Genomic DNA, 22,492 nt, shown 5'->3' with positions numbered 1-22,492 from the left:
TTTTCTTGTATCTTTCCAAGAAGTTACAAATCTTAAGAAAAATAACATTTGATTTACACTGTTGTAAGAAATTTCTTGCATAAAGGACAGAAATGGTATGGACCTAACAAGAGGTGGCAAGAATACACAGAAGAATTATACAAAAAAGATCTTAATGACCTAGATAACCATGATGGTGTGATCACTCACCTAGAGCCAGATATCCTGCAGTTGAAGTCAAGTCGGCTTTAGGAAGCATCAGTACGAACAAAGCTAATGGAGGTGATGGAATTCCAGTTGAGCTATTTCAGATCCTAAAAAGACGATGCTGTGAAAGTGCTGCACTCAGTATGCCAGGAAATTTGGAAAACTCAGCAATGGCCACAGGACTGGAAAAGGTCAGTTTTCATTCCAATCCCAAAGAAAGGCAATGCCAAAGAATGCTCAAACTACCGCACAATTGCACTCATCTCACACGCTAGCAAAGTAATGCTCAGAATTCTCCAAGCCAGGCTTCAACAGTACATGAACTGAGAAATTCCAGATGTTCAGGCTGGATTTAGAAAAGGTAGAGGAACCAGAGATCAAATTGCCAGTAAGTATCCGTTGGATAGAAAAAGCAAGAGAGTTCCAGAAAAACATCTGCTTCTGCTTTATTGACTACACCAAAGCCTTTGACTGTGTGGATCACAACAAATTGTGGAAAAATTCTTCAAGAGATGGAAATACCTCTGCCAACCATCCCTACCTCCTAAGAAAACTGTATGCACATCAAGAAGCAACAGTTAGAACCAGACATGGACCAACAGACTGTTTCCAAATTGGGAAAGGAGTATGGCAAGGCTGTATATTGTCACCTTGCTTATTTAACTTATATGCAGAGTATATCATGCAAAATGCTGGGCTGGATAAAGCACAAGCTGGAATCAAGACTGCTGGGAGAAATATCAATAAACTCACATATGCAGATGACATCACCCTTATGGCAGAAAGCGAAGAGGAACTAAAGAGCCTCTTAATGAAAATGAAAGAGGAGAGTGAAAAAGCTGGCTTAAAACTCAACATTCAAAAAACTTAAGATCATGGCATCTGGTCCCATCACTTCATGGCAGATAGATGGGGAAACGATGGATCAGCGACAGACTTTATTTTCTTGGGCTCCAAAAAAACTCAGATGGTGACTGCAGCCATGAAATTAAAAGATGCTTACTCCTTGGAAGAAAAGCTATGACAAAGCTAGACATCATATTAAAAAGAAGAGACACTCCTTTGCTGACAAAGGTCCATCTAGTCAAAGCTATGGTTTTTCCAGTAGTCATGTATGGATGTGAGAGTTGGACCATAAAGAAAGCTGAGCAACGAAGAACTGATGCTTTGGAGAAGATTCTTCTTTTGAGTCCCTTGGACTGCAAGGAGACCAAACTAGTCAATCCTAAAGGAAATCAGTCCTGAATATTCATTGGAAGGACTGATGCTGAAGCTGGAACTTTAATACTTTAACCACCTGATGTGAAGAACTGACTCACTGGAAAAGGCCCTGATGCTGGGGAAGACTGAAGGCAGGAGAAGGGAACGACATCCAGTAGACGGTTGGATGGCATTACTGACTCAGTGGACATGAGTTTGAGCAAGCTCTGGGAGTTGGTGATGGACAGGGAAGTCTGGCAAGCTGCAGTCCATGGGGTTGCAAAGAGTTGGATATGACTGAGCAACTGAACTGAAGAAATTCCTAAATGATTATCAGAGTGATATGCTCATTATACTTTTAGTCTTGGTGAAGCATGCAATTTTGGTGTACTTATGCACTTCATGGAAGTATTTCAAAAGCTTGTAGAAAATGGTTTGTAAAGATTGACTTAGTGAAGAGTCCCCTTAAAAAGTGTCCACATTGTGGACCAGTAGCACCCTGTTCTGGAGTATGAATGAACTGCTTCTGGTTAAACTGGTTTGCCTCTGCTTGAACTATTTAATAGTCTTAAGTTAGTGTGTGCTGTTAGCAGGTCAGATATTTAGCAGCGGTTTAAACATCCCTTAATTACTGGTTATTTTCTCATGCTGCTTCTCTTCTTGTGTTGTTGCTTTTGCTGAGATTTGATATGTAACTCTGCCTTCCATTTTTGCTGTTATTTCAATACACAGAGCATTCCAGAGGTGATAAAAATCAAGATGACTCCCTTTCCCAGTCAGGAATATAGCTGAACTTTTCCTGAAGACTTACCTCTTTGGGTCTTTTGTACCCACCGACTCTCAGCAAATGTTCATACGAGTTTTATTCACTGTTGTTTTCCTTGTTGTAATGTTAAACAAACCTTACCCCTAGGAAATTTTAATATTTTCAATTATAGTGGTAAATTTTGTTTTAATGTTTGCTCCTTTAATTCTAACTGGTTGTGAAATTGATTTGATAAAGACAGTGATCACTACTCTTTTTTTCTCTCCGTCAGTTGCTACCTACACAAAGGACTTCTTCTGTGGACTTGGCATCACTCTGATAAGCTGGTTTACCAGCTTGGTTACAGTTCTCATTTTAGCAGTGTTCATCTCCCTTATTGGACAGTCCCTCTCATGGTATAACCACTTCTATGTCTCCGTTTGTCTGTATGGAACTGCAGCTGTAGCCAAAATAATATTCATACATACCCTTGCGAAAAGATTTTATTATGTGGTAAGTGTTGGGCTTTTTCATTGATTTCTTTCTGCCACCTTCAAGGATTGAAGACAAACTCAGGTGGGGTTCCTTATGTTTGGCCTTTTGTGACACCAAAAACTGTTTGGCATGGTTATGGAAAATTGACTCCCAGAACCATGTTGACTTTCTGGAAAACTTCTTATTCGGAGGGTTGCAGACTTTAAATAAATGAGTTTACATGGCTGGCAAACAGTGTTTGGGGTGTTGGTGACACCAAGGTGTGTTAGCATGCCTTCTGCCTCTGCTGACAGTGGCAGTTTTTATAACCATGCTCCTTAATCTACCAGCCTTCCCTGGGACCACCGGTTATTTTTATTTGAAAAGCTCTGTTCCCCGACGGACTGTCAGCTCGAGGGCAAGGGTGGTTTTGTTCACGGTCCCCCGTGCTTAGGCAGTCTCTGGCACAGAACTGACACTCTTTTCTGCCTGGCTGAGCACTGTATCTGAAGCTGCACTGAACATGTTCAGTCTTCTTTACTTTTTTTTTAACCTGTGTTGTTGATACAGATTCTGTCAGCATGCTAGGTGGTCTGGGGGTTAATGACACATTGCTGAGGAGAGAAAGCGAAGGGAGAGAGAGTTCCAAAATGACATATGCTGTCTTCGAGAAATAGCCGTAGTCATGGTTTCAACTGTGTACATTTGTTTGGTAAAAACAAAGTTAAGTATTAGGTTTATGAGAGAGCAGGGCTAAAAACTGAATAATTAGTGAGAGAGCAAGCGACACACGTTCTGATTTCCTGAGATAATAAAAGGGAAAGTCTGTCTGTCTTCATCATTTTCAGTATGGCATGTGCACACCTGTTCATCTCGGTTTGTCCTGCTGGGGATTAGACTGGAGACACGGAAGACTATAAACAGCATATTTTCACTTGCATGTCTTCAGTGCCTGAAGCTGGGTCTCAGTTCAGTTCATGTTGGGATATGGTTTAAGGAGCCCTTCTGTGTGGCAGGCCCTACTGAAGAAAGATTCATTGAGGTTAGCCATCTGTGTATGGTTGAGCCAACACTTATATCTTCATGACTTCAGTTTCCAAAAGAACTACATGATGCGGCTCAATTTCAAGTATTTATTCTTGCTGCAGTGGGATGTAACCAGAGTGTGGCTGACACCCTGGTTGATATGGCACTTGGGTACAATAGAGGGTAAAACAGGAATGCTTAGTAAAATTCTAATTTCAGTTGTCCAGTTATGAAACTTTGGGCTGAAGGCACAGTAGAAAGAGTAACATGTGCATTTTTGTCTCACGTTGTCTTTGAGTGCCCAGTGGGTTCCCATCTTCAGGCCTGGTACAGAGACTGGGGATGTAGTCTTTCCTTTGAGAAGGTCACAGTCTCACTGGGGGATGAAATGATGGGGAAACCACAGTGACTTCAGTGCACTGGGATAAAGTGAAAGAGAGTGATAGGTTCACCGTGCTGTAGGGTTATAGGGCCAGGAGAGATGAATTTTGTTTGTGGAAGTCAGGAAGGCTTCATGAAGAGGGTGGTGACATTTGAACTGCGTTTTTTTGTGGTCTGAGTAGAAATGTACCAGGGAACTGGTTGATGGGCAAAGGTCAGAATGTATAAGATGCGTTTGGGTCACAGGCAATAAAAAGTTCCGTGTGGTGAAGATAAGGTTGATGGTTAAGAGCATAACCCTAAAAATCACTGGGGCTACATTTTAAACTTTCTAGGCAGGGTACTGAATGAGATTTGTGATTCAGCAGGAACACACTGGTAACAGCATACATCACCAACGGACTGGAAGGGGGAAAGGGTGATAGAGGTGGGGAGAGGGGAACCAGATTTGAGGGATGTTTGAACTTGGTACAAAGTGGGAACAGTGTAAAACATCTTCAGTTATTAGTCTTCATTGTTGCTGTCTTTGTTTTTAAATAACTATCTGAGTGGAATGTGGCTTCATACTGAATCCCGAGAACTATTGTATTCTTTTCAGAGACCATGACTCTTGACTAAGAGTGTTGAACATCTAATATTTTACCAACAATAGCCTATCTTTCATTGTCCAAGGAAGTTTGTTAAGTGACCTTAAGTTTGTTTTGAAATACGTGTGACTGAAACTCTTTTGCACTTTTGAAGTAGGGGCCCTTTTAACAAACATGCCCTGGACTGTATAGAAATGAGAAGGCAGAGGAGAGAGAAAAGCTTAAACATACCTATTTCTGCTTTGGTGTTTCTGCACCGAAATTATAACTTTCATGTTTACACTAATAGAATCACTGGTGCAGAAGTTAAAATGTATAAAGTCCATAAGGCAACTTTCTTCTGCAGAACTCAAGGTGCTGTACAGGAATCCTCAGATTTTCAGACTTCAAAGCTCAACAAGTGTTGATCAAACCCCCCAAGGCCCTGTGCTCTGAAGGTCCTGCGGTTCTTGAGGCGTGCTGTTGGAGGCGCTGCGGCAGCTTGTACTGTTCTGCATACGGGTTGTTTCTCTGGTTTGCTTGACATTCTTTGAAAATTTCATGAATAAAAGAGCTTATAGAAGTGAATGTTTTAAGGGAAGTCCTTTGTTCTACTTTAGAACATTTCCAAAGGTCTCTCAGCCCAGTGGAGGGAAAGCATATATATGAGTAATGATGTTTTTACCCTAACTTGTTAAATTCTCCTTTCCTGTGCAGCAATTTGAACTTATTGCTTCGTGAGAGGAGGCAGCTTTGTCAGTGTTTACTTCATAGTTTAAAGGACAGACCCTGCTCGAGACAAAATGTAGCTTTTCTGAGCAGTGGAAATTATACTGCAATAGAAGATCTTGATGAGTTGTCTGTATTTTCTTTCTTTCAGAATGCCAGTGGCCAGTATCTGGGAGAAGTATTTTTTGATGTCTCGTTGTTTGTACACTGTGGGTTCCTTACAGCTCTCACGTACCGAGGGCTCTGCTCTGCATTTATTAGTGCTGTCTGGGTGGCATTCCCGTTGCTCACAAAGCTTTGCGTGCAAAAGGACTTGAAGCAGCATGGTAGGGTATTTTTGGTTGCAATACAAACAGGAAATGCTTTAAAATACATTAAGGCTTCCAGAAACTTGTCTCCTTATTTGATTATATTGGGTAGGCTTTCAAAATTGTTGCTGTTTTAAGATCACACAGATGTTTATCTTATACCCATTATTCTCACATAAATGAACACATGGTAATATATTACGTTTTGTTTTCTTATTTGTATTTTACCCTCTCAAAGTGTTCTATCCCTCTTTATAACATGTACCAAAAGGCCAAGTCATCAGCTAATCTAATTTTTGTTAGGTGTAAAGATACACTGTTGCTATAAAAAGCTATTATCTCACTGGAGAATTTCAGAGATGTATGTTTTCTTTCTCTTTTTTTTTAGGTGCTGGAGGAAAATTTATTGCCTTTTACCTTTTGGGGATGTTTATTCCGTATCTGTACGCACTGTACCTCATCTGGGCCGTATTTGAGATGTTTACCCCTATCCTTGGCAGGAGTGGTTCGGAAATTCCACCTGACGTTGTGCTGGCGTCTATTTTGGCTGGTTGTACCATGATTCTCTCATCCTATTTCGTAAGGAAAAAGTTTTTTTTTTTTTTTTTAATTTCCTTCTTCATTTTATATATAAATATGTGATGAGTTTAACCATGCTAGATCTTATGAAATAGTGTTGAAGAGCATTCCTGGTTTCTCAGACTGTAAAGAATCCACCTGAAATGCAAGAGATCAGAGTTCAACCCGAGCTGGGAAGATCCTCTGGAGAAGGAAATGGCAACCCACTCCAGTATTCTTGCCTGGAGGATCCCATGGACAGAGGAGCCTGGCGGGCTACAGCCCGCGGGGTTGCAGAGTCAGACACGGCTGAGTGGCCAACACTGTTTCTACTCTTAAGCCAAAGAGATGGTGCCTATTGTAGGTTCGGTGTGGTCAGAAAATGTAGAAGGGGGGTTTTGTTGTTTTTGCCTCCTCATGCTCCCAAATCCTCTGCTGATACTTCTTTTTAGATAGCTTTCAAACCACCTGAATGTGAATGTGTGGAATGAATACCAGGTGAGAACTGGTAGAGATTGCTTGGTGGTGAATTTTGAGAACGTGTTTTGAACTTACTGACTAGAAGCAAGCATTAATAAATAGGTGGTAGTTTCACCGCTGCTGGTAGAGCTAGTGAAGGGAGACTAATTCTGATGAGGACTTTTCCACTGTCATTCACCTGCCTCACTGCTGGCACCGCCAAGGTCATTAGTTGAGTCTGTGTCCTTGAGTGACACATTTACAACACCCGAGCAGGCCTCATTTACCAAGTAATGAGAATGTGTTATAGCCCTTGTCATTTTGCTCTGTCAGTGTTCCGCCCGCGGAGAGAGAGTCCTGCCTTTGCCATGCCTGCTTCTCTTCCCTGGGTCTCCAAGGGGAGTGGGGGAAGAAATGGTGCAGAGTGGATAACATCCACCCTGCTGGAGCAAGCTCCAGGCGGAGCTCTGCCCTTAGCGTGGTGTCAGCACTCCCCAGTTCTGTGGTTCTTTTCATTGCAGTTCCTAAGAGTAAGACGTAGTCATTGAATACCAGGAGTTATACTCTGAGACTTGAGACTAGGGGACAAAACAGAAATAGTGATGACTCCTAGAATTCTTTCCTTCATGGAGATGACAGTGAGCTTTTCACACTGACACAGTAAAGGCATCTCATGTGAAGACTAAGATCTAGGAACCAGAGATAAGAATACCACATGCATGGTCAGCACCATCCGTGGAAGTCCCTTCAATAGACAATTTGTCCTTGTTGAGTCACTAAGTTGTGTCTGACTCTTGTGACCCCATGGCCTGTAGCTGGCCAGGTTCCTCTACCCATGGGATTTTCCAGGGAAGAATACTGGAGTGGGTTGCCATTTCCTTCTCCAAAATCACCAATAAATAGCTGTGTATGTGACTGTGTCTATAGCCCCGTAGAGTAATTCTTATACACAGAACTGGTTGTTTTTTTTTTTTTACCATTAATACTGTGGTTAAGTCTTTACTGGTATTTGCAGGGATGGATGGAAGATTCTAAAGTGCTCTTTGTTCCCTTCAAGGTTTACTTCTCTTGGTTTTAATGTTAAGCCTTTAAATCCTGTGTTTCTTGACAGGTTGGCTGTTGTGAGAATTATAGGAGTTTGTAGTGTCATCATATGTAGATGAGGTTTAATCTAGAGTAAGCGAAGTTATGAACTGGATCCTCCACCCCCCAAATGTATGTAAATCATCTTCCGTGAATGAAGGCTCTTGATGCTCATAAAAGATGATCAAAGTGTGGGGCATTTCAGATCAGTTCCATATGAACCAGGGACAAAATGAACGCTGAAAAGTGGGCGTGACCCCAGAGCATGGAAATCTTTGAAACAATAAGCAACTAAAGTTATTATATTCTAAGTTATATTTTATTAGGAAAGCTTTTGGAGGTGCCTCTTGGAATATTTTAAGCTCTAATTTGATTGTCATTATAATGTGAGATAACTCTGCTGCTCTTTGATGCTGTGGGTTACCATTCTCTTCACTCTTATTTGTGTGTACCTGTGTTATAGATAGTGGCTTTTTAATAGAGTAAGCCTTTTCTCCTTGGGTAGTGGAGAATTGAACCATAATGCATACTTCTGAGGGCTTTTCTCTAAGTCTATGGGGATTTATTAAATATATTTGCTAGGAAGCAATTAAATTGCTGTCAAATGACTGGTTAACAGGCTTCTGGGAGTTATCCCGTGCTGGGGCCGTCATGGTTATACTGATAGGAGGGGGATCAGGAGGAAGCTGTCAGAGAGAAACAGAAAAAGCCAGTACTCACTGGACAGTCCATAGGCCCTTCTCATGCTTCTCTTCACTTTCATTCACACCCATTTCGGAACTGTATCAGATATAATGGCAATGACAGTTAAGACAGTGGGGTCCAGACGTGTTGTTAATTAGGCCATTCTCTTCTTCCTTCTCTCCCTGGGATCACCTTTTCGTTTATCACCATTACCAAACCTCTTCCAGAAGGTGGACAGAAGAGGCAGAAATGAGCCTCATAACCTGGAGAAGACAGAATGTGGATGTGGGAACTATAGCTGAACCGGAAGCTGTAGGACAGCTCTAGGTAGCAGCAGGGTGGAGAATGACAGGAACCACAGGGAGATTTTATCTGGACCCACATGACTCTGTACCGAAACCTAACCAGCCTTCCACTGGAGGTGAAACTCATTACGTGGCAGGGTATTTGATACTGTGCTCAGGAGCCACATTTTAAACACTGTGACTCCTAGGAGGAAGAGGGACAGACAGGGTAACAAATTGTGTTTTGCTAACTCACTACCCTAAATCCTTGGGTACTTTTTCTCCTTTCTGGCTCCAGTGTGAAAACATAAGGCCACTACTCCTTTGCTGGAGATTACTCTGGATGGCACGTGTTACACTGTAGATATAAAATCTCTTTATTAGTTTCATATAGTTGAGTACTTAGTATGAATAATTTTTCATTTTCATCTCAAGAAAACATTTTCACCTTTATGTTCTTCACTTTTCTTTTTCTTGACCCTGGGAGGGTAGCCAATAAGGGGAGCTGGGATTAGGTCATTGTTTCCTAGAGTGGCTCCTTCAGAACCCCTAAGAGATCTGTGGACATATTCTATGAGTTGTGTGTCCCCCAAAACTTTAATTCAGTGATTTCATTACAGTTAAGAAACTGATGTATTTAGGACTTTCAGGATGCCCATCTTGAGACTGAGCCACTTGCTTTTCCTGCCCAGGTTCAGATTTGCTGTTTGTGTTGGCTTCGGTTAGCTCGGCAGTGAAAAGAGCAGAATGGCTTTTACTTTCCCAGCTTGTTTCAGTTTTCAGAGTTTGTTTCTTTTAACTGAACTAAAAGTTGATTTCTGATACTGCGTAAGTTTCCAGTGCAGGGCTACTTTTCCAGCAGTTCTTCCTTAAAACACAGGCTCACAGGCAGTCTTGGAGGTGAATCTAAACGCTCGTTTAGGTGGATCCAGCAGCAGCAGCAGCCTGGGCATGTTATGAAAGCATCACGAACAGAACTTGAGTTTTGTTTTGAAATAGGCCTGCTTACTTGCATAAAAGGTTACTTCTTTAATAAAAACATGTCCTGATGTCTGGTACAATCAAACAGTTGTCTGCTGTACAGTCTTGGCTGCAGAGTATTGATAGAATCAGAAATAAAATAAGGCCATGGTTTGACTGACGGATGTACATGCTCTAATCTCTTGACTGAGCAGAGGCCCTGTCTGTTTCCCTGATCCCCCGTACTGGCTGCCTGACAAGAAGCCACCATCGTGCAGATGGGGGCACCTCATTTATTTAGACTCTTGACTTGTGATGGAAATCCCTTATAATTAGTGCTTTTTGTACTGGAAGCTGGAGTATGTTAGCACATGCTGATACATGTCCTTCATTATCTGCTACAATCGGCCTGTTAGAAAGTCACCAAAACCACTTTCCTGCCAATGGTAATTTTTCTGTTTTTGTGTTTTTAGATTAACTTCATCTACCTTGCCAAAAGCACAAAAAGAACAATGCTAAGTTTAACTTTGGTATGTACAGTTACATTCCTCCTTGTTTGCAGTGGAACTTTTTTCCCGTACAGCTCCAACCCTGCCAGTCCAAAGCCAAAGAGAGTGTTTCTTCAGGTAAGAGTGATTTTGTGTGAGCTATTTGAGATTCTGGACAGGGAAAGGCTTATGGTGTTTTGAGCTTCACTAGTCAACAGTAAAGCTCAAAACACATAGGTGACTTTTCTACTGTTGACCTGTTAATTGTACCTTGACTATTTTGTGTAAGGCAGTGAGGAAAAGATTGACCATCAAGAGGCATTCTGATCAGCTAGAAACCCTTCTCCCAAGGGACTGAATGGAAACCTCTGTTTGTTTTTACTACTGTTCAAATTACAAAAATGTACTTAGAAAAATGAGCGCATGTATGTATCATGGAGTAATGAACTGTCAGAAGTACAGATTGTAAAGTTGTCTGCAGACTGAGTAAAAATGTGAACTCCTATCAACTGGAAAAGCAAACACATTCTTTAAAATGCTAGTAAGGCTGATCTTAGGTAACATTCAAGGTAATACGGGATAGCGAAAGTATAACAACTTAGATATTAATAGAATGAGATTTACAGCTTTCTTAGATTCAGGTTTTTCTGCAAACTTTTTAGAGCTGGTGAAAAATAGGAAAAAGAACTTGAACTTAAGTCCTCTTATTTTCAGTCTTCCTGTTAGAGGGAATGGAGTGGCCCAAACAGAAAAGCCAAGAGTCATAACCTAGATTACTATTCAGAGACTTGAGTAAGTTAATAATAATATGTTTGAACTTAAATATCAGAGAGGAGATTTTGAGGAAGAGCCAACTATTCCTTGTTTACAAACCTGTAGGACACAGTGATACATTTTATGTGACTGATGTTGCATCAGTAGTCATTAGAAGCTGCTGCTGCTGCTGCTAAGTCACTTCAGCTGTGTCCGACTCTATGCGACCCCATAGACAGCAGCCCACCAGGCTCCCCCGTCCCTGGGATTCTCCAGGCAAGAACACTGGGAGTGGGTTGCCATCTCCAATGCTTGAAAGTGAAAAGTGAAAGTGAAATTGCTCAGTTGTGTCCGACTCTTAGCGACCCCATGGACTGCAGCCTACCAGGCTCCTCCATCCATGGGATTTTCCAGGCAAGGCTAGACTCTTATTTTTAAAAAACTCCTGTCTTGATTTGTTTTGGGGTTCTCTTCTTCCCCAGTTTCAGAACTTGGCAGACTTTTCCTATAAAGGGTCAGGTAATGAATATTTTAGGCTCTGCCAGCCATGTGGTCTGTTTTAGCCACTCTGTTTTTTACAGAGTGAAGCTACCATGGACAGTACCAGCAGATGCATGTGGCCGTGTTCCAGTAAAGCTTTATTTGTAAAAATAGTAGCAGGCCATTTGGCCTGTGGGCTTTGGTTCACCCCTGCCCTTTGTACTGTTTCTTTTCGAATTTGATATTCTTCAGGCTGGTTTCTGCTGTCAATAGAGCTATTCAGGACGGAGCAAGGTGCCTTTTCATTCTGTTAGGCACAAGTCTGTCATCTAGTGGTGAGCTGTGATTTCTGTTTTTCTTTGCACATGAATTAGCTTCATGTAATAGACTGAAAGGGAAAGGGGTGTGTGTGTGTTTGTGTGTATTTCTTTTAGAATGTATTTAAGACCTTTTAGGAGTTTTAGTGTTCATGTGTTTTAAATCTGAAATAGTTGGTTTTCAAAAAAATTTGTAGGAATACAAATATAGCAGTATATTTGTAAGACATAGTAAAACAATCATCTTGAATTAAAGGATCATTAGTTGCACCTTAGAAAACCCTTGTGTTCCCTCCTTAACCCCAGCTCTTTTGCTCCTCTCCCTCTTCCCACCCTCCAAAGTTCTATCTTAAAGGTTGCAGTTAACCATCACTGTACCACATATGTATGAATCTCTAAACAACATGTAAGTTTTGCCTGTCTTTGAGCTTCTTATAGATAAAGCCAAACTGTAAATACTCTGGTGACTTTGCTTCTTATTGCCCAACAGCATATCAGAGTGTTCCAGGTTGAATTGTTATCACTGTAGTTCATTATTTTTCACTGCTGAACAGACTTCTGTTCTAGGATGATACCCTAATTTATTTGTCCATTCTACTGTTAATGGACATTTGGGTTGTATCCAGTTTTTGCTAATACAGACAGTGCGGAACCAACACTCTTGTACCCTGTTCAGGTTTCTCTAAGGTCCACACTCAGGAGTGGAGTTGCTGGCGTGAAGGGTATGTGCATGCTAACTTTACGAGGTAATGCTAAGCAGTCTCCTGAAGTGTTGGTGCCAGTGGTGCGTGAGGGTTCCTGTTGCTCGGTAGCCTCTTCATTTCTTGGTATTGTCACTGAGTCATTTTGTTCATGTGGGACAGGGATGTGGGTGAAGGAGTTCAAACGGTAGTTCCCTCATTAGGCTTGTTCTTCTCAGCATATAACTAGAACATTTCATGATCTGGATGGAAACGTAGTTAAACGGGACTCTGGAGTATGGATCAATGGATTTGATTACACCGGCATGTCTCACGTAACACCTCACATTTCCGAGATCAACGATTCCATCCGAGCTGACTGTGAGGAGAACGCCCCCCTCTGTGGTTTCCCTTGGTATCTTCCTGTGCACTTCCTCATCAGGTTGGTTCCTTACTTCTCTGCTTTAAGTTGGGGGTTAGTGTGTTCTCAATTCCTATCACTATGTCGGTACTCTGTTATTTAAACTGGTTAACAGAGAAGTTGAGTGTTGTATTATTTTTATCACTACAAAAGCTCTGATATCACTACAGACAAAACACTCAGGAGTTTTTTTTTTTTCTTCAAAATTTTGCTTTTTCAAATTTAGGACGTCTTTCCTCTAGAAACCTGAACGAAGGGTAGCCCTCTTAACTGGTCTAACAGATAGCAAGCAGCTAAGCATCAGTTTCTAATTGTTTTATTTCTGGGAAGTTTAATGGTTTGGCAGTGAAGGAATGGAGGAAAAGAAATAGTGTGGGTAATGGAACTCAGATCACCTGGGATCCTTGTTCCTAACTTCAGGAAGGTTTTACTACATAATAACCTGGGCTTCAGAGAAACTCACATTGTTTATCATTATTTCCATCAGATTTTATGTTGTTTTTTATATTCTGAGCGTGTCCATGAGTTATAGCTAGAAGTTAATCAATAAAGCAACCTAAATATTGAAGTTACCTTTCCAAATAGGAAAAACTGGTATCTTCCTGCCCCGGAAGTTTCTCCAAGAGAACCTGCTCATTTCAGACTTGTATCCAAAGAACAAACACCCTGGGATTCCATAAAGCTGACCTTTGAAGCAACAGGTAAGTCAAATAGTTTTTTTCTTCTTTCCCTTCTTAAAAATTTCAATACGCACATATATTTTTTCCTCAAATTTATAATAGTGACCAGCAACTTAGGAAGAACTTAGCATTTTTAAAAGCAATTAAAGCTGGTTATGATTTTTAAAATAAAATACTTTATTTTTTAGAGCAGTTTAGAAAAAGTTTACAGAAAAATTTGAGCAGAAAGTACAAACATTTCCCATGTCTGCCCTCCCCGACCCTCCAGCTTCCCTTATTATTCTCCTTTAGCATTAAGTGTGGAACATATCACTGATAAGCCAACATTGATACGTTATTAATAACAAAATCCTTAGTTTATTCTTTGTGCTGCTCAGTTCTGTGGGTTGTGACAAATGCGTATTGTCATGTATTCATTATTACAATATCATACAGCATAGATTCACCGCCCTCAAGTCCGCTCGGTGATCTCTCTGCTCACGCCCTCTGGCAACCACTGACCTTTTACCGTATCCATTGTTTTGCCTTTTCCAGAATATCATATAGCGTGGTATTTTACTTGGTACCCTTTCCAGATTGGCTTATTTAGTAATTTGCATTTAAGGTGCTTTTATGTCTTTTCATGGCTTGATAGCTTATTTCTTTTTATTGCTGTGAATGTACCACAGTTTATCTGCTGATCTGTTGAAGAATATCTTGGTTGTTTAGTTTTTGGCAATTCTGAATAAAGCTGCTATAAACACTTGTGTGCAAATTTTTGTGTAGAATAAGTTTTCAACTCATTTGGATAAAGATCTAGGAGTGCAATCGCTGGACTGTACAATAAGCCTCTATTTACCTTTGTAAGAAGCTGCCGAAGTGTTTGCCAAAGTATGAACTCCTACCAGCAAGGAATTGGAGTTCCTGTTGCTCTGCATTCTCACCAGCATTGGTGCTGTTAGTGTTTTGGAGTTTAGCGATTCTTATAGATGTGTAGTGGTATCTTGTTACTGTTTTGTCATTCCCTAATGACATATGTTGTTAGCATCTTTTCATACTTATTTGCCATGTGTATAACTTCTTTGGTGAGGTGTCTATTCTGATCTTTTGTCCATTTATTAATTTATTGTTGAGATTTAAGAGTTCTTCATATACGGGTACAAGTCCTTTATCATGCATTTTGCAAATATTTTCTCCCAGTTTGTATTTTCATATCTTAACAAGGGTTTTTCATAGAGCATAAGTGTTTTAAATTATTGAAGTCCAACTTACTTTCTTTTAATGGCATGCACTTTTGGTGTTGTACCTAAAAATCACTGCCAAACCCAAGGTCTTTAAATTCTCTCTGATGTTACCTTCTAGAAGTTTTAAAATTCTGCTTTTTACACTTATGTCTGTGATATGTTTGGAACTAATTTTTGTGAAAGGTGTACGGTCTGTGTCTAGATTGATTTTTTTGCATCTGTTCCAGTACCATTTGTTGAAGACTGCCCTGTCTCCACTGAGTTGCCTTTGCCAAAGATCAGTTGACTGTATTTGTGTGGGACTATTTTGGGCTCTATTTTGTTCTACTCATCTGTTTCTCTATTCTTTCTCCATTAACTGCACTGTCTTGATTTCTGTAGCTTTATAGTATTTCTTGGAGTTGAGTAATGTCAGTGTCTCGACTTTACTTTTCTTCAGTATACTGCTTATTGCCTGTCTTTCCTCTTTCCATGTATCAATTTGGCAATACCCACAAAATAGCTTTTTTAAAAAAAATTTTACTTTACAATACTGTATTGGTTTTGCACAAAATAGCTTTTTGTGATTTTGACTGGAATGGCATTGAACCTATGGATCAAGTGCGGGAAAATGACATCATTATTGACTCTTCCGATCCATGACATGGAATCTCTCCATTTATTTATATCTTATTTTTGTAGTTTCACACTTTTGCTCATATAGATTTTATACATATCTTGTGAGATTTATACCTCAGTATGTAATTTTTGAGATGCTAATGTAAATAGTATTGCTCACTGATGGTATATAGGAAAGCAACTGATTTCTGTGTATTAACCTTGTATCCTATAACCTTGCTATAATTGTTAGTTCCAGGATTCCTTTGGTTGATTCTTTCTGATTTTCTACATAGATGATCATGTCATTTACAAAGGCAGTTTTGTTTCTTTCTTCCCAGTCTTTATATTTCCTTATCTCGTGGCATTAGCTAGGATTTCCTAGTTTGATTTTGAAACTGAGTGGTAAGAGGAGGTCATCCTTGCCTTGTTCCTGACCTTAATGAGAAAGCTTTCTTACCTGCTGAAGATGATATTAGCTGAGTATATTTTCTGTGGATGTTCTTTATCAGGTTGAGGAAGTTCCTATCTGTTTTTAGTTTGCTGCTAGTTTCTATTGTAAATGAATGTTGGATTTTATCAAATATTTTTCTGTCTTTTGATACGACCTTGTGGTTTTTCTTTTACCCTGTTTATGTGATGGATTATATTACTTTTTAAATGTTGAACCAATCTTGTATACCTGGAATAAATTCCACTTGGTTGTAGTGTATAATTCTTAGTTGGATTTGATTTTCTAATATTATGTTGAGGATTTTTACATCTGTGTTTATGAAGGAATACTGATGTTTAGGTTTTCCTGTCATGTCTCTGTGTGGTTTTGGTATGAGGGTGATGCTGGCCTCAAAATTAATTAGAAATTATTCCTTTTGTTCCTATCTTCTGGAAGAAATGGAAGAGAATTTGTATAATTTCTTCCTTAAATATTTGGTAGAATTCACTAGTGAACTCATCTGGGCCTGGTTCTTTCTGTTTTGGAAGGTTGTTAATCATTCAATTTCATTTAAGAAAAGACTTTCAGATCCTCTGTTTTTTCTTGTGTATTGGCAGATTGTGTCTTGGAAGGAATTGGTCTATTTCATTTGGGTTATCAAATTTTGGTGCCTACAGTGTTCCTAATATTCCTTCATTGTTCTTTTACTGTCCACGGGCTCATCCTATAGTGTTGTCACCTACTTGACTTCTGAGATTAGTAATCTGTGTCTTCTCTTTTTTCCTTAGCCTAGCTAGAGCCTTATTGGTTTTACTGATCTTTTCAAAGAACTGGTCTTGACTTCCTATTACAATTTTATGAATTTCTGCTGTTTTTAATTACTTATTTTTTTCTACTTAGTTTAGAAAAAGAAGTGTAGATTAAATCCATTTTATTAAAGTGGAAGCTTAAGAGTATTGATTTTAGATCATCTTTTCTAATGTATGCTTTCAGTGCTGTATTTTTCCCACTAAACACTATTTTGGTGCATCTCATAAATTAAAATGCTGGTTCACTTTACTTTGTTAACATTTGTTTTTCAGTATCGATTTCTAGCATAATTTCATTGGGGTCTAAGAGCATACTTAGTATTTCTGTTCTAAATTTATTGAAGTGTGTTTTATGGTGCAAGATATGGTCTCTTGGTGAATGTTTCATGTGAGCTTGAAGGTGTATTCTGGTGTTGAAGTACTATGAATGTTTTTGATGGTGGTGTTTTTCAGCTAGTTCCCAGAGTCTGCTTAAATTCATGTTCATTGAATTGGTGATGCTATCTAACCATCTCATCCTTTGCCCCTTTCTCTTTTGCCTTCAGTCTTTCCCAGCATCAGGGTCTCTTCCTATGAGTTGGCTCTTCACAACAAGTGGCCAAAGTATTGGAGCTTCAGCATCAGTCCTTCCAATGAACAGTCAGGGTTGATTCCCTTTAGGATTGACTGGTTTGATCTCCTTACTGTCCAAGGGACTCTCAAGAGTCTTCTCCAGCACAATTCAAAAGAAGCAATTCTTCAGCACTCAGCCTTCTCTATGGTCCAATTTTCACATCCATACATGCTACTAGAAAAACCTTAGCTTTGACTATACGAACTTTTGTCAGCAAAGCAATGTCTTTGTTTTTCAATACACTGTCAAGGTTTGTCATAGCTTTCCTTCCAGTGAGCACGCATTATTTAGTTTCATGGCTGCAGTCACCGTCCACAGTGATTTTGGAGCCCAAGAAAATTAAATCTGTCACTGCTTCAACCTTTTCCCCTTCTCTTTGCCATGAAGTGATAGGACTAGATGTCATCATCTTAGTTTTTTGAATTGAGTTTCAAGCCAGCTTTTTCACTCTTCTTTTACCTTCCTCAAGAGGCTCTTTAGTTCCTCTTCACTTTCTGCCTTTAGACTGTTAACTATGTCCCTGAGGTTGTTAATATAACTCCCAGCAATCTTGACTCCACCTTGTGATTCATCCACCCTGGCATTTCACATGATATACTCTGCATATATGTTAAATAAGCAGGATGACAATATACAGCTATGTGTACTCTCTTCACTATTTTGAACCAGTCAGTTGTTCCATGTCCGGTTCTAACTGTTGGTTCTAAGGTGGTCTGGTACTCCCATCTCTTTAAGAATATTCCACAGTTTGTTGTGATCCACCCAGTCAAAGGCTTTAGTGTAGTCAATGAAGCAGAAATTTTTCTGGAAATCCCTTGCTTTCTCCATGATCCAATGAATGTTGGCAATTTGATCTCTGGTTCCTCTGCCTTTTCTAAACCCAGCTTGTACATCTGGAAATTCCTGGTTCACATACTGCTGAAGATTAGCTTGAAGGATTTTGAGCATAACCTAGCTACCATGAGAAATGTACACAACTGTGTGACAGTTTAAGCATGCTTTGGCATTTTTTTCTCTAGGACTGGAATGAAAACTGACCTTTCCCAGTCCTGTGGCCACTGCTGAAAGTGAAAGTGTCACTCAGTCGTGTCCAACTCTTTGCATCCCCATGGACTGTAGTCTGCCAGGCTCCTCTGTCCGTGGAATTCTCCAGGCAAGAATACTGGAGTGGGTAGCCATTCCCTTCTCCAGGGGATCTTCCTGACCCGGGAATTGAACCCAGGTTTCCTGCATTGCAGGCAGATTCTTTACTGTCCGAGCCACCAGGGAGTTTTCCAAATTTGCTGACATATTGAGTGCAGCATTTTAACAGTATCATCTTTCAGGGTTTTAAATAGCCCAGCTGCAATTCTATCACCTGCAGTAACTTTGTAGTAATGCTTCCTAAGGCCCACTGACTTTATACTCTAGGATGTTTGGCTCTAGGTGAGTGACCACAATGGGTCATGAAGACCTTTTTTGTACAGTTCACCAATGTATTCTTGCCATGTCTTCTTAATCTCTTCTGCTTCTGTTACGTCGTTACTATTTCTGTCCTTTATTGTGCCCATCTTTGTCTGAAGTGTTCCCATGATGTCTCTAAGTTTCTTGAAGAGAGCTCTGGTCTTTCCCGTTCTATTGTTTTCCTCTTCTTCTTTGCATTGTTCATTTTAGGCCTTCTTATCTCTCCCTGCTGTTCTCTGGAACTCTACATTCAGTTGGATGAATCTTTCCCTTTCTGCCTTGCCTTTCATTTCTCTCCTTTCCTAAGCTATTTGTAAAGCCTTCTCAGACAACCATTTTGCCTTCTTGCATTTTTCTTAGGGATGGTTTTGGTCACTGCCCCCTGTACAGTGTTACTAATTTCCATTCATAGTTCTTCAGGCACACTCTCTACCAGATATAATCCCATTGATCTATTCGTCACTTCCACTGTATCATCATAAGTGATTTGATTTAGGCCATACCTGAATTACCTAGTGGTTTTCCCTACTTTCTTAAAGCCTAAAATTTGTATTGATATATTAGCATTTTAATTATACTTGTTAAACATTACTTTCAGTGGTTTCAAGCTTTCAGTAAGTTAACTTTCAAGTAACACTATACTGCTTCATGGGTAGTAGGGACATTTTATAACATAGTATCTCAAGTTGACCTCTGAAGCAGTGAATAAGTCAGATACTTTTCTTTCTTTCTCTTTCACTTCTTAAGCTTTTTAATGTTACATGTGGGATTTTTTTCCTCCTCGGACTTATTTTTGATCAGCAACTTGAGGGCTTACAGTGTTTCTAAAAGTAATTGAAGCAATAATTTTTAAGGAGCCTTATTTAAAAACTTTCATTGTCAGATATTTGTTGTCAGGTAGATCGCAAGAGCATTTGGCCTGGCATTAGCAGACAGTTTGTTTACCTTTCTTGGTATATTTACCATGTTTAGAACTAGTAGTCAGGTCCTTGAGTTTCTCAAATGGTGGTCTGAAGTCTTCTAATATTATTTTGCAAAAGTATACTTGATCATGTCACTTCCCTAAGTAAAAGAGCTTTTCTGTGATTTCCTGTTGCTGCAGAATGCACTCCAATTTTTTGGGAGAGAGCATGTTTGGTCTTTGGTAATCTGGCTTATGTACCCATTTCAGCTTTTTCAGAACTTCCCTTATGCACTCCTTAGCTGCATCCAAGTGCTCATTTCCATTGTCACACACTCCCTCTTGGTGAGAGTGATGTTTTCTTGTTTCTCTCTCTCTCTCTCTCTCTCTGGAACTCTGTTTCTTCTCTTGGCAAAATGTCAGTATTATTCAGACCTTTCTTTCATTGTCTCTAACAGACTGAGCAACTGCTATCTATTTTGTGCCTTTTGTACATATCTCGATTGTAGCACTGACCTCCTTGTATCATGGTTATTTAGTTCATATCTGATTTTCCACTAGCATTCAAGGCAGGCAGATATGGACGTGTTTTTTTCTTTCTAGTCTCTGTGCCCAGTAAATATTACTACCGCCTAATGGGCACTCAATTTGTTGAGTTACATTTGACAGTTTTTTTTTTTAAGATGGTATTCAGATACAAGGGAAAACCATGTTTGTTATTTCTAGTGAAGGTATTTTTTGGATAGGATTGACATTTAATTTAAATCAGTAAATTTTGAGTAAAGCAAGGCTGTTCTCCATAACCATGGTGGGCTTTGTTCAATCAGCTGACAGCCTTAAAAAAAAAAAACTTGCCTTCTTCAAGGAGGGGGAGTTTTGCCAGCAAGTCCTGGGGATTCTAATTCTTCCCTGAGTCTCCAGCCTGCCTGAGTCTCCTGCAGGTTTGGATTTGCCAGCCTGTACAGTCACATGAGCCAGTTCTATAAAATAATTAACTTTTTCTACATATCCTGTTTGTCTGCTGCTACTCCTAAGTCGCTTCAGTCGTGTCCGACTATCTGCGACTCCATAGACGGCAGCCCACCAGGCTCCGCCGTCCCTGGGATTCTCCAGGCAAGAACACTGGAGTGGGTTGCCATTTCCTTCTCCAATGCATGAAAGTGAAAAGTGAAAGTGAAGTCGCTCAGTCATGTCCGAATCTTTGAGTGAAAAGTATCTTCAAACATAACTTTCCCTCTTGCTTATTTTTATTCATTCATATATAAAATATATTTCTATTATAAGGCCTAATTTACATACATTGACATGTCCAGATCTTACAGTTCCATTAGTTTTGATAAAATCATACATAACCCCCTATCAAAACACAAATATTTCCATCACCCCATAAAGTTCCATTACATTCTAGTCCCCCTGAGCCTGAGCAGCACCTTTCTGATTTCTGCATTAAGAGATTTGATTTGCCTGTTCTTGAATTTCATATATACACATAGAATCATCCAGTATGTAATAGTGTCTGGTCAGTTAAGCATAATGTATTTCAGATTGAGCTGTGGTGTTTTCAAGTTGTCAATATTTTGTTCCTTTTCATTGCTGACTAGTAGTCAGTGTTATCAGTCAGTAGTCAAGACTGTCTCGTGGCTTATCACTCTCCTATTGATGGATACCTGGGCTCTTTCCAGTTTGGGGCTAAGGTGGATAAAGCTGTTATAAACATTCTTATGAAAAGCTTTTTGGGAATATGTTTTCCACCTCTTGTAGATAAATATCTAGTAGTGGAATTGTTTAGTTCATAGGATGGACTTATGTTTAACTTTCTAAAAATGTTGTTTCCATTTTTCTCTACCAGTATACAAGAATTTCAGTTGCTTTGCATTCTTCCTGAATTTGCTGGTTTTTCCTTTGTTTTTTCATTTTATCATTCCTTATAGGTGTTGAGTGGTAGTATCTTTTGAATTCCTCTTATAATTAAGATGTGGAACACTTTTTGAAGTACTTATTGGCCATTCATATGCTTTGTTTCCTCATGTCTTTTTCCCTTTTAAAAACTGGGCTTATTGTCTTAGAGGAGTTTACATATTCTAGACACAATCTTTTATTAGATACCTGTGTTACCAGATTTTCTTGCCCATTCATTTTCTTATTGATGTCTTCTGATGAGACTTCTATCTTATCAAGCTTTTCTTTTAGGATTAATGCTTTATGTGTCTTCCAAAAAAGCTTGTCTACCCAGACATTATGAAGATAGACTTTGTTTTCTTCTAGAAACTTTACAGCTTTAAATTTTTATGTTTAGGCTTAGGATCCACCTTGAATTAATTTTTGTGTATGGCCTGAGGTAGAGGTCAAGGCCCTTTTCCCTTACAAATATTCAGTTCCAGCACCATCTGTTGAAGACTCTGCTTACTGAGTCACTTTGGTGCTCTTGTCAAAATTTTGACTCTCTATCCCTCACAGCTTTGCCCACTTTCTTCTGAACTTTCTCTTCTGCACATAGTCTGTTGGGTTTTGTATTTTTTGGTGACCAGTGGCCATCATATCAGTCGTGAAAAGTAACTGCATTTATTGTGTGAAGGCATAGTTCATTCAGTTTTAACACAGAAGGGACTTGAAAATCTAGTGGATAAGGGAAGCTGGAGGACACAAGGTGGTAGTAGTGAAATAGTAAGATTTGGTTGTTAAGCAGTGGGATGAAGTACTTGTGAGAGATAAGGGCTCTAGCTGATACCTCTTAGGTGAATACTTCCCTTTTCTAGGCTTTAACAATTTAATTAGGAATAAACTCATTTTGTACCAACTGGTTTTCTTGTTCATGCCGGTAAATTGGTTTTTATTTAAATGCTAGCCTGTAAAAAGGAAGCACAGAAAAATTTAAATCTCTCTCCTTCCTGTACAATTTGGAGAATTCCAATAAAAATCAGGTCCCTGACAGGCAGATTGCACATCTACTGACCTGTGTTTCGTGATTACAAAGGTTAAGAAATCATTAAAAAGAAAATTGGTGGTATGAC

At 39.5% G+C, this 22,492-nt stretch overlaps 1 protein-coding gene across 1 annotated transcript in view; it reads left to right on the top strand.

Annotated features, from left to right (window-relative positions):
* Window positions 1-22,492, top strand: part of ERMP1 (endoplasmic reticulum metallopeptidase 1) — a 61,375-nt gene that overhangs the window by 33,091 nt on the left and 5,792 nt on the right. The window contains exons 8-13 of the mRNA XM_069576483.1: window positions 2,424-2,644; window positions 5,459-5,633; window positions 6,004-6,194; window positions 10,117-10,269; window positions 12,601-12,803; window positions 13,368-13,483. Of these exons, the coding sequence (XP_069432584.1) occupies window positions 2,424-2,644; window positions 5,459-5,633; window positions 6,004-6,194; window positions 10,117-10,269; window positions 12,601-12,803; window positions 13,368-13,483 (1,059 nt within the window). The remainder of the gene's footprint in view (window positions 1-2,423; window positions 2,645-5,458; window positions 5,634-6,003; window positions 6,195-10,116; window positions 10,270-12,600; window positions 12,804-13,367; window positions 13,484-22,492) is intronic.

This window comes from Ovis canadensis, chromosome 2, assembly GCF_042477335.2.
Source record: "Ovis canadensis isolate MfBH-ARS-UI-01 breed Bighorn chromosome 2, ARS-UI_OviCan_v2, whole genome shotgun sequence".
Classification (NCBI taxonomy): Eukaryota; Metazoa; Chordata; class Mammalia; order Artiodactyla; family Bovidae; genus Ovis; species Ovis canadensis.
Note: the sequence above shows the minus strand (reverse complement) of the source record. Positions and strands in the feature narration are given on the sequence as shown.